Source organism: Hemiscyllium ocellatum, chromosome 20 (genome assembly GCF_020745735.1).
Source record: "Hemiscyllium ocellatum isolate sHemOce1 chromosome 20, sHemOce1.pat.X.cur, whole genome shotgun sequence".
Classification (NCBI taxonomy): domain Eukaryota; kingdom Metazoa; phylum Chordata; class Chondrichthyes; order Orectolobiformes; family Hemiscylliidae; genus Hemiscyllium; species Hemiscyllium ocellatum.
The window spans coordinates 2,111,337-2,124,309 of record NC_083420.1 but is presented as its reverse complement, the minus strand read 5'-3'; the positions used below and the strand labels follow the sequence as shown (position 1 = coordinate 2,124,309).

Below are 12,973 nucleotides of genomic sequence, written 5' to 3'. Positions count from 1 at the left end.
AACCATTCATTTACCTGGTAACATCAATATAATGGGCATTGGTTTCCTCCTCCATTCCCATTGCAGCGTTTCTCAAATACGCCTGCAGAGAATCGATCAGCATTTGCAAAGAAACACCATCAGTTGTCTGTTCAATAATATTATCCAGTTCATTAAGCATGTTTTGCAATGTATTTTCTCCTTTCATCATGCATCTAAGAGCTTCTGGAAAGATAATCTGTCTGAAGTTGGTGTTTAGTTCCTGTTGAAAATCATATCCAATCATTAACAAAGGGTTAAGTTATTTGAATTAAGTCAGCAGATTATTGACACCTGAGAAACGTCCTTTAGCTGCACTAACCTGCAGAGAGGTGTATACTCCATTGGCCAAATACACAGCTTCTGATGCTTCCACTGGGTTTGGAATATCAAGATCCTGTGGAACCAGCTGGCATTGCTCAAGAAGTTGTACAAGACAGGTTACATTACCACTCATACTACACAGCTCCTCTAAAAACCAAGCACCATCTCTGGAAGTCAGATCAACAAGTTGCTCCCCTGCACTCGAAGCAGCTCCTTCCATCATGAGGTTGCGTCTGGAACATAATTGAAGAAAGAGTTAAGGATGGACACACGCATCCTCAACAATGTACTATGTGCACAAATTACTTAACAACAAACCAACCTTCCATTTTTACTTCAATTAGGATTTTTAATCTGCAGCAATGGGTTATATTTCCAAAATGTCAGAAACATCAGATATTCAAACCAATGACAGTTCACTAGTTTTGTCTAAAAGCATTTTTCCCCTAAAATGTTACGAACTCAGCCCGATCCCTCAAAACATCCTTAAGCAGGTAGCCCAGATTGTAACTTTGCTATTTGTTTCAGTAAGTGTACAGTGGATATTCCCAAAGTAAATTAGCTGATTCGAATGCCAAGTTTTAAACAAACAGAATTTATTTACAAAATTCTGGAATGAAACACAAAGAACAGAAAACAGAATACCAGATAGCCTATACTAGCCAAAAACCCGATAGACTATCCCCGCTTAGCGATGCTGTTCTGAAAACACTTGCAACAATCCCTATAAACAGACCACTTAGCACAGAGTGAATACGACACAAAAAGCTTACAGGTTACGAAGTCAGCAGGAGGGAGAGAACCAGCAGCCTTTCTTCAAACACTGCTGCTGAACGGAATCAAAAACTCTAATCTAAACGGAGGCTAGTTATGTAGCTAGCAGGGCACACACCTTTGATTCAAGTTGAGAAAGTCTTACTGAAAAAGCACAGATCAGGCAGCATCAGAAGAGCAGGAGAGTCAATGCCAATGTCATCTACAGTATCCGTTGCGCCCAATGTGCACTCCTCTACATCGGGGAGACAGGACGCCTACTTGTAGATAGTTTCAGAAAACACCTCTGGGACAGCCACACCAACCAACCTCTCTGCCCCATGGCTGAATACTTCAACTTCCCCTCCCACTCCACCAAGGACATGCACGTCCTGGGCTGCCTCCATTGCTAAACCTGTACCACCCGACAACTGGAGGAAAAACGCCTCATATTCTGCCCTGGGACCCTGCAACCACAGGGATAAATGTGGATTTCTCTGGTTTCCTCATTTCCTATCCTCCCACTTTATCCCAGTCCCAAGCCTCCAGCTCAGTACCGCCCTCATGACCCGTCCATCACCTTTCCCATCTATCAGCTCCATCCACCACTCCGACCTATCACCTTCTCCCTCACCATCTACTTTTTGCATTCTCAGCAACCTTACCCCCAGCTCCGACAACAATCACCACCACCACCACCCCCCCCCTCCCCACCCCCCAGCATTTATCTCTCAGCTCCCCAGCCCACAAGCCTCATTCCTGATGAAGGGATTCTGCCTGGAACATCGATTTTCCTGCTCCTTGGATGCTGCCTGATCTGTGCTTTTCCAGCAACACACTCTCCACTCTGATCTCCAGTATCTGCAGTCCTCACATTCTCCTTGTCCTCTTTGATTATACCAGTTTGTTTTTAAAGACATGAAAGCTTTAGGCCAGAGGCTTTATCTTTTAGGGCCCCAATAAACCTTTCAAACTCAACCTAGTTGGAGCCTGGCCAATTACCCCCTCTCTTTGGGAAAAAAACCTCAAGGACACAGTAACCTCGTAAAAAGACCAACACTGTGACAAATGTAGCGTTGAATGAAGGCAATTAAAACAACCTGGAAAATCATCTTAAATTCCTTTAAAATAACAATTCTTAAGATAAGCTTTTATTTCTCTTGGTTACAGTTAAGAGCTACAGTATAACAGTCAGACTATACCTTGTTAATGTGCAAAGGGCAGAGATTATGACACTAGCAAGACTCAAGGATCCCTCATCGCCATTTTCAAGAAGAAAAACCTTTATGCAGCGCTCAATTTCCTTCAATTGTTCTTCGCAAACCGGGAGGGTGACAGATTCCTGCTTCAGACGTTCAACCTGTCTGATTAATCGACTGTTAACATCGGCAGCAAAATGCTGGAGTGTCATCTCGGTAGCAGTTATGAACTGGCAAACTGTTGGAGGTTGCTGAGGGGCATACTGTATCTCATACCTAGGAAACAAACACGTTAATGTTGCATATACTAAAGATGTGGTCCCATTGAGCTTTATTGCTTACAATAACACTGTACTGTACTGGCTCACATGTAGAGGCTTACACTACATTTGCTTCAAATCAAATTCTATTTCTTCTGGAGATTTGTAATTGAGCCAATTGTTCCCATCTGCAACTAGTTGGCAAGTACGTTTATGCCGCGTGCACCCAAGCACATTCAAGAACAACTTTATCCACAATCCTGAACAAACCAGAGTGGCTGCACATGGGTTCAGCTTGCCAGGTACTGTTACCTTTCAGCATCTTCCAATGACAAATCCTCCCTACGGCACGGTGGCTCTGTGGTTAGCACTGCTGCCTCACAGCAGCAGGGACCTGGGTTCGATTCCAGCCTCGGAGGACTGTCTGTAGAGGTTGTACATTCTCCCAGTGTCTGTGTGAGTTTCCTCTGGGTGCTCCGGTTTCCTCCCACAGTCTAAAGATGTGGTCAGGTGAATTGGCCATGCTAAATTGCCCATGCTGTTAAGTGCATTAGTCAGGGGTAAATATAGAGTAGGGGAATGGGTCTGGATGTGTTATTCTTTGGAGCGTCGGTGTTGACTTGTTGGGTGAAATAGCCTGTTTCCATACTGTACGGAATCTAAACTAATCTCCCAGGTGCCTATGAACTTGAATATTAGGATTTTATAAACACATATCTCCGTCTCCACCTAAGCTTCTTAAATACTATGTAAGAGATCACCAGACAATGAAAAGAAATGGGCACCATGCTTACTTTCTTCATTAACTTAGATGACAAAATCAAGATCCCGCTTAAGTCCAGATTATCTATTACAGCAAAGCCAATTGTATTCACATTGACTGGACAGGATTGTTGAATTTACAAGGAAGCTCAGTTCAATCTCCAATTAACTTGTGGCCACAATTCGCATAAAACTCACTTTCTGTACAGTTCCTGGCAGTGTTCCACTGTCATATCACAAATCAGTTCTTCCATCCATGTTTTCCACTGTTCCATCCTATGTTTCTGGAAAACAGCCTTTGGATACTGCAGAGCCACAGCAGCGTAGCTGTGCAGTTGTTCCAGGCAGCCACGTAAGATAGTACGACGTTGTTGCAGCAGTGCGCCAACCTCTCCTTCCAACTGTTCACACTGGCTGATCAGGTGGGCCTGGCCTGCATTCTGCAGGAAGGTCGTGGCTGGTACATAGCTTGGAGCACCTGTGTGAAAATAAACAAGGAAAATGTTCAAACCAGAAAGACATTCACTTTAGCACACTGTACATTAACATAGGAATTCAAAGCAAAAGGCCACTTGGCCTCTTAAGCTTGCTCTGCTATTCACTAAGGTCATGGCTGGTGCAATTAATCCACTTTTCTGACTATGCCTGATAAAATTTCTCCCTTCCTTAGCGAGAATCTATCAACATCAATCTTAAATATACCTTTTTTGGGGAAAGAGTCCAAATGAGTGGGAGAAAATTCTCATTGGTGAGCACTTATTTAGAAAAAGTGATCCCGCATTCAAAATTCTCCCACAAAACAAAATATTCTTCAGAGATTCCCCCGCTCAGCCCCTTCAGGATCTTAAATATTTCAATTAAGTAACCTGTAAATTCCAGCAGCTGAAAGCTTAGTTGGACCAACCCTTCCTCAGCAGACAACCCCACCCTTTCCAGGTATTCCTCACTAAGGAAGCTTTACTGCACTAAGGGCATTGCTTTACATTTTAAACAAATACGAAAACAATTCCTAATCTGCTCGTTTGCCTTTAAGACTAACTTGTAATGCTGACTAAATATAACAGTCAAATGTCTGTTCACACCATACACTGTCAGGGAAACGGATTTAGATCGGTATTGAAACAAACTTGAAGTGCCCCAATTTACACACATGCAACACACCAGCTAATGACATACAAAATCCCACACGATTGCTGGTAGGATTACTGCAATACTAATTTTATCATCAACACCAAACTCAGCAAAAACTGATCAAAGAACATTTCAGATTGACCCTTTTCCTTATATGAAAATAGAAGGCCCGTGAAAGATATCGTTTAAAATCACACTAGTTGAATTAATTCTGGGCATTCTATAGGATACTAAACTTCAGTCTGACAATACAAGATAGCTTACACTTGAAATCTGTATGTCCTAGTGGTTCAGCTTTACTAGTGAATAGTCATTACCTAGCTCCAGCGGAGTGCTGATATCCTGAAGGAGACTTGCAAGCTGTGTCGCTTCCAGATTTGCAAAGGCAGCCTGATATTGTGCAATCCACTGTTCAAAGTCATTCAACTTCACTTGAATAGCATCCTGTACAGCCAGTTGTTGAGATTGCAGCTGGGTATGTTCTGAATACCTAAATACAAGACCAACAAACAGTTATAATATGGATAATGTGACTCCTTTTGCTATTTCAGAAATTTTGCAGGTACAAGAAAGTTCCACTGGATGGAACCTCAACTCCCATCTGGGAATACCAAGTCCCAGAACAAAACATTAGTATTTACCTTCAAATTGTTTTGCTTCATTTCCATCAGGTTTAATCATTTATATCCAACACATTGCACAAGCAACAGAAAATAAAATGAATAATTCAGAGGATATTTTTGTTTCCAGTTTGTTCATGGGATGTAGTTATTGGTGTAAAGGCCAACGTTTTTGTCCATAAATTGATTGAGAATGTACAGTCCACAACATTAATTATTAAGTGTGTGGCTTAGTTAGTTATTTTGCTTATTCATTCACAGGAAATGACCATTGCTGGCCAGGCCAGGGCTTATTGCTCTTCCCATATTGTCCTGAGAGTAGTTAAGAATCAACCACATTGCCGAGAGTCAGACCAGGTAAGGATGGCATTTTCCTTCCCTAAAAGATATGAATGAACTAGGTACACTGACAATTGACAACAGATTCATGGTCATCGTTAAGACTCTTACTTCCTGGTTGTTCATTGAATTTAAACTCCACTATCTACTGTGGCAGGATTCAAACCTGGGTCCCGAGAAAATTACCTGGGTCTCTGGACTAACAATACAGCAATAATACCACAAGACTGTCACTTCCCCTAAAGTGCACATTTCTGTGGGGCTGAAGTAATGCTTAGGTCAGATAGGCAAGGGCATCAAGGTTTCCTTCTGGAAAGGAAATTAATGACCCAGAGGTGGTAGCTTCATAATCACCACTGCAGAGGCTTGCTGTTTACCCCAGATTTATTTCATAAACTGAATTTGAAATCTCTAGCTGTCATGATAGGACCTGCATCGTTGACCCAAGACACTGGATTACTAATCCAATAACATAACCGTTCTGATACTGGACACCTATTGGGTTATAGCATAAAAAACAGGTTGAACATCAGTGTATTTTTAAAACTGAGCTCAGCTATGCAGCCTTCTATGTAGAATGGGCAGCAACTTACTCAGTATAATACCTGAAGTATTTCACAGACATCCATATGTTGAATTAGTCTTTCAGATTTACAAGGATTTTATTGTGAATCTATAGTTTAGTATAAACATCTGCAGCATAGACAAACAACATGACGAGGATATGCCATGACCTAACTCACTAGCCACGCTACCTTATATAAAACACATTTTGGAATTGAGCCAGACTTCTCCAACCACTCAGGTTCATGACAGCCCATAAACTGACAGCCACTCACCAGGACAAAAAGACCATCATGTGTAAGACTAACGCAATTTACAAGATTCCATGCAAAGACTGCATGAAGCATTGTATATGGCAAACAGGCAGACAACTAACAATCCACACCTATCAACACCAACTAGCCACTAAATGTCACGACCAGCTGTCCCGAGGAGACACAGAGATGACAAGGACCACAAGTTCGACTGGGACAACACAGCAATCATAGGACAAGCTAAACAGAGAACAGCATGAGAATTCCTCGAAGCATGGCACTCAATCCATGGACGATCAACAAACACGTTGACCTCGACCCAATACATCGGCAACTACAATGAACAACTGGAACTGGCAACTGGAAGCAGCAGAAACAGAACCAATAATTTCCAGAAAAGACAGTATTGCAGCGCTTCACAGGAGGATCTAAAGCACTGAAAATGTCACTGACAGGAGATGAAATGACTACAAATCAACTTCCCACCTCGGCAAACATACCCACAACCACGGCACACATCCATTCCCCTCTTTCCTTTCTGGATTGTTTTCCCCTGGATTGTCCAGAGGCCAAGCCCCCGCTGGGGAAGAACCCAGCTCCTCTTTAATATATATGTTCTGATCAACCTGTTCAGAAATATTACCACCAGGGGGCAGTCCTCTTGACTCAGAGGCAGGAACACTATTACTGCACTAGAGAATGGATTCTTTTACGTGACCAGCTCAAACTTTCTGAAGAGAAGCTTGGAAGTAAAGAAAGCATTTTCCAATTTTACATAGTCTTCTCATGTAATTACAAACCATGAGAAATATTTTCCTCGGATTCTAAAGTTGTGTTTCAGTAAGAGCTTACTTTTTATTGTTCTTACCCAGAAAGGCTATCAAGATGATAATTTTTAATTTCTGGAACATAATTTGGCTTACTCAAGCATTAAGCAAATTTTAGAAAGTCAGATTTGAGTGATGTAGCTTGTTATCAGCAGCTTTGAGTTATCCTTAATAGTGGCTCTAATCATTTTAGTATCTTTCAGCCAATTTTCAGCATATTTGCTGATCAGTGAAAATGTTTTAAAGTTTAGTATGTTAGTTGTAAACAATTTGGCAACATTACAGAAACATATGTAAATGTAATGTGCACACTGCAGACGCAGTTTAGATTTTATACAGTTTGTATTCAGGAAAATTCAGAATACATCAAATCAAATCAAAAAGATCCTTTAATTGAGAGAACCGACCAAGTAATTATCCATATTGTTTTGAAAAGAGGCGTACCTTTGCTCCAATGTGAGCGCGGGATGATCAGAAACATCAGCAGCACCTTCCAGAAATTCGATTTCCTCTAGCAATTTACCCTGCAGTTTCTCCACCTTTGTCAACTGCTCCTGGAGACTGAGATAATCCTCCAGACTTGTATCAAGTTTAGGAATGACTGCCAGCATATCATCTCGGTTCTTAAACCAGGTCACCTGAATGTAATGGATGAGGGGGAAAAGTAAAAGATTAAGAAAACGAAACACTCAGTTCACAGTTAAAGACAAATAAATTCAAGCAGTTGCCCGCTTTTGAATTTAATTTTAAACAATTTGAAATCCATGACTTTGAGCATCCAAGATTGCAAAAGTCTCTAGCTTCAGGAGCATGGTCTCTCCTCAAAGTTGAGACAGGACAGCATTAAAGCAAATTTGCAGCCTTTTCCTACTTCTGTATTAACTACCTCAGCAATAACGGATGCTCTTCAGTTGACTATTAAACATTTAGATATGGAAATGTATTGCAGTTAAGGTCCAGGTTCAGTCTCTGCCATTTTCTTTTACCTTTTTTCCATCCTGTACACTGACAAGTAATTGCCACAGTATCGGTGTGCAAATAATTCAGTCTTAATTCACCCCAGCTGTGTTAGGGAGTGAACTTCCCTGGCTTCCCATTTACTGCAGAATTGGGAAGTTGTGGAACAGCCAGGTCGGAATAATCAGCCCTACAACCTTCCAACTTTCTCAAGGCCATCTCACACACAATTACAAAAACAGCCCTTTTTTGCGGTTCAGACCCTCAACCAAGACTAAAGAACAAAGAAAATTTACAGCACAGGAACAGGCCCTTCGGTCCTCCAAGCCTGAGCCGATCCAAACCAAATGACTAAACCTGTCACCCAATTTCTAAGCATTTGTATCCCTCTGCTCCCCATCGACTCATGCATCTGTCCAGAAGCATCTTAAATGAATCTACCCAGCCTGCCTCTACCATCTCTGCTGGCTACACATTCCAGGCACCTACCACTCTCCGTGTGTAGTTGTTGTGTGTATCCCTCTTAAACTTTTCACCTCTTACCTTGAAAGCATGACCTCTCATTAGTGAATCCTTCACCCTTCATGACTGTATAGACCTCAATCAGTACCCCTCTCAATCTCCTTTTTCTGATGAAAACAATCCTAACCTACTCAACCTCAGGCAACATCCTCGTAAACCTTCTCTGCACCCTCTCCAAAACGTCCACATCCTTTTGGTAATGTGGCGACCAGAACTGTACACCGTATTCTAAATGCGGCCAAACCATCATGTACAATGTTAACATGACCTGCCAGCTCTTATATTCAATATCCCCTCCAATGAAGGTAAGCATACTATATGCCTTCTTGACCACTCTATACACCTGTGCAGCAACCTTCAGGGTACAATGGACCTGATCTCCCAGATCTCTCTGCTCATCAACTTTTCCCAAGGTTCTTCCGTTTACTATATAATTCACTAGAATTAGACTTCCCAAAACGCATTACCTCACATTTGTCTGGATTGAATTCCATCTGCCATTTTTCTGCCCAACTCTCCAGTCTATCTATATCATCCTGAATTCTCTGACAGTCCCTTATGCTTTCTGCTACTCCACCAATCCTCATATCATCTGCAAACTTACTGATCATATCAACAGTGCCCTCTTCCAGATCATTTATGTATATTACAAACAACAGTGGCCCCAACACTGACCCCTGTGGAACACCACTGGTCACCTTTCTCCATTTCAAGAAATTCCCTTCAACTACTCCTGTCTCCTGGTGTTCAACCAGTTCTTTATCCACCTAGCTAGAACACCCTGCACACCATGTGACTTCTCTTTCCCTATTAGTTTACCATGGAGAACCTTATCAAACACCTTATTAAAAGTCCACGTATATGACATCTACAGCCCTTCCTTCATCTATCAACTTGGTCACTTCCTCAAAGAACTCCTCGTTGGTAAGGCACTCTCTCTCCTCCACAAAACCATGTTGCCCATCACTGATAAGCCCATTCTTCTCCAAATATGGATAGATTTTATCCCTCAATATCTTTTCCAGCAACTTTCCCACCACTGACATCAGGCTCACTGGTCTGCAGTTACCCGAAATATCCCTACTACCCTTCTTATACAGGGCGATGTGAGCAACCCTCCAGTCCTCCAGCACCTCACCTCTGTTTAAGGATGCCACAAATATATCTGTCAGGGCCCCAGTTATTCCTCTCTAGCCTCCCTCAGCAACCTGGGATAGATTCCAACCAGTCCTGGGGATTTGTCCACCATAACTTCTAGCCTACTCAACACGTCTTCCCATATGTCAATGTGATCCAGACTAATCAAACTTCTATCTCTAATCTCAACATTCATCATGTCCCTCTCCTCAGTGAACACTGATGCAAATAATTATTCAGAATCTCACCCATTCTCTCAGGTTCAACACACCGCCTTCCTTCATTATCCTTTCTCTAGTTACCTGCTTGCTTCTTATAAGAATAAAATGCTTTGGAATTCTCCTTAATTCTGCTCTCTAAAGCTATTTCAAGACCTCTCTTGACCCTCTTGATTTCCTCATTTAAGATTGGTCCTACTCTCCCGATATTCCTCCAGGGCCTATTCTGTTCTTAGCTGCCTGGACCTTATGGATGCTTCCCTTTGCCTCTTGGCTAGTCGTACGATTTCTCCTGTCATCCACCTTCCTATCCCTTGTTTTCAAATGGATATGCCTATCCTGCACTATCATTGAAAGCCTCCCACATATCAAAAGTGGACTTCCCTTCAAATAGCTGTGTCTAACCCACATTTCCCAGCTCCTGCCTAATTTTGATATAATTGGCCTTGGCTCAGTTTAGTGCTCTTCCCTTAGGACCACTGTCATCTTTGTCTGCGAGTATTCTAAAACTTACAGAACTGTGGTCACTGTTCCCAAAGAAATCCCCCACTGCAACATCTACCACTGGGCCTGGCTCATCCCCCAGTACCAGGTCCAATATGGCCTTTACCCTCATCTGACTATAGACATACTGCTCTAGAAAACTCTCCTGGACACTTCTTACAAACTCTGCCCCATCCCGACCTCTGACACTAAGTGTATCCCAGTCAATGTTGGTGAAATTAAAATCTGTCAACACCACTACTCTGTTGCCTCTACATCTGTCTATAATGTGTTTACCTATTTGTTCTTCTATCTCATGCTCACTGTTGGGAGGTCTGTGATACAGCCCCAACAAAGTAACTGCACCCTTATTTCTCAGCTCCACCCATAATTCCCCACTGCTCAAGCCCTCCAATAGTGTCCTCCTTTAGTACAGCTGTGATATCATCCCTGACCAGCAATGCAACTCCTCCCCCCACCTTTTACTTCCCTCCCTATCCTGTCTGAAATGTCTATATCCTTGAATATTTAGTTGCCAATCATGCCCTTCCTTCAAAGCTGGGAATACTGCATTGAATTCATTAGTATGATTAGACTGGATTCCCTAGTGTGGAAACAGGCCACTTGGCCCAACAAGTCCACACTGACCCTTCAAAGAGTAACTCATTTCCCTATTATTTACCCCTGACTAATGCACCTAACACAAGGGGCAATTTTCCATAGCCAATTCACCTGACCTGCACATCATTGGATTGTGGGAGGAAACTGGAACACCCAGAGGAAACCCACGCAGACACAGGGAGAATACGCAAACTCCACACAGACAGTTGCCAGAGATGGGAATCGAACCCATGCTACCCGAATTCTATGATTAGTATATCCCTACTCCAGATGCAGGTCTAGATGTGTTGCCTTTCTCATTACTCAACATCTGACAGCTATAAGAAATCCTGGCAAATTAACAGGGCTAAGCCATATGGAGTCTCTGCATTGTTCTTTTCTGGTCAGGCAAATGGATGCCTCCTGAGTGCAAGTACTGGGTCATTTGAACAGTATGTCTCATGTCTAATCATGAAAACATCTGAAATAAAATAAAATTATTAATTCAAATATTCACTTACAAGAGGCTGACTTTCCTCGTTTTGAGCTCAAGATATACTTGATGTGGAATATTTACTGTTCGTACCTTAATTTCAGCAACCCTGGAAGAGAAAAGGCTGCGGGTAATGTCTCGCTCCATCTCCCTCTTGCTTTGTTTGTTTTCTGCTTGTTGACCACCTCCACCATATACAGCACCAGCAAATCCAATTTCACCACCTGCAGTCCAATCCACCAACGGATCGTATACAAAAGCTTCCAGCAAGGTCAAGAGGGTCTCTCGACCACGGCGCATTATCTGAACTACCTGAAGGGGAACAAACAACAGAAAAGTGAAAAACAGCACCTGCACCTAGTTTATTTTGTGGCAAGATCAATTTATTAAATGTGTGCATGTACAATGCTGTAGGACCCAAATTTTCAGCTAACCTGCTCGCAAGAAAGTCTGAACAATCCTTCGACTCCAGTCACACCAAGCGCTGTTTCAATGTTTTGAGTCATTCTGAATGGAACCTTCTCAGGAACTCTCAGGCTTTTGCCTAAAGGTAGTTAAAAGCAAAACAATCACACCCTTATGCCCAAAGATGAAGGAATAATAAGTGTTACAGAAAATTATTCAGTATTCAGTTTACCTTTTTCAAAGCAAACATTGTAGTCAATGTGCACCACTTCTCCAGTTGTCATGTCAATGAGTACGTTATCCAAGTGTCTGTCACCAAGTCCAATTATATAGCCCACCATAGACATAACTGCAGTTGATCTTGCATATGACTGCAAATAAAACATTATTCCATCACCAGAAATGAGAAAGTTATGCTCTTAGGGTAAACTCAATTTCCACAATGGATTTAGTACAACAAGAGGCTTATCAGACAAAATTCAACACTAAGCCACATTAAAATTAGATCACATAACCATACAGCTTGGTCAGACATGAAGGTTTTAAAGAAGCACCGTACAAGAGAGGGGAGTCAAGATGCAGAGAGGTTTTTGGAAGGGAATTCTTGAGCCCGAGGTAGCTCAAGATCAAATACTCAATTCCTATACCTTAGTTTAGCATTTTAGTGAAACAAAATTAGACAACTTTTTAAAAATTTCTGAATGAGACAGAAAATCATGGAATCACTACAGTATGGAAGCAGGCCATTGAGAGCCCACACTGACCGTCTAAATAGCACACCCCATTCCTGTTACCCTGCATTTCCCACGGCCAACCCACCTAGCCTACACATCCTTAGACACTGAATAACGTAGCACGGCCAGTCTGCCTAATGTGCACATCCCTAGACTGTGGGAGGAAACCCATGGGGAATGGGCAAAGTCAACACAGATATTTGGCTAAGGGTGGAACTGAACTTGGGTGAGAGACAGCAGAGCTAACCACTGAGCCATCATGCCAACTTTAAATTGATAAGGAGGTAATTGATCATTTAATCTCTCTTTAGATGTTGGCAAGAGACTGGGTTCAGATGACATTCATTCAGGATATTCAAAGTATCAAGCATGG

General features: G+C 42.1%; 1 protein-coding gene across 3 annotated transcripts in view; it reads right to left on the bottom strand.

Moving 5' to 3' along the window:
- The window catches only part of smg1 (SMG1 nonsense mediated mRNA decay associated PI3K related kinase), a 169,194-nt gene that overhangs the window by 33,551 nt on the left and 122,670 nt on the right, over positions 1-12,973 (bottom strand). For all 3 annotated transcript variants that reach the window (XM_060840420.1, XM_060840421.1, XM_060840422.1), the window contains exons 43-51: positions 12,099-12,237; positions 11,896-12,005; positions 11,555-11,773; positions 7,496-7,689; positions 4,765-4,937; positions 3,515-3,794; positions 2,298-2,570; positions 341-575; positions 15-241 (exon numbers count right to left, since the gene is read on the bottom strand). In XM_060840420.1, coding sequence (XP_060696403.1) covers positions 15-241; positions 341-575; positions 2,298-2,570; positions 3,515-3,794; positions 4,765-4,937; positions 7,496-7,689; positions 11,555-11,773; positions 11,896-12,005; positions 12,099-12,237 — 1,850 coding nt within the window. The remainder of the gene's footprint in view (positions 1-14; positions 242-340; positions 576-2,297; positions 2,571-3,514; positions 3,795-4,764; positions 4,938-7,495; positions 7,690-11,554; positions 11,774-11,895; positions 12,006-12,098; positions 12,238-12,973) is intronic.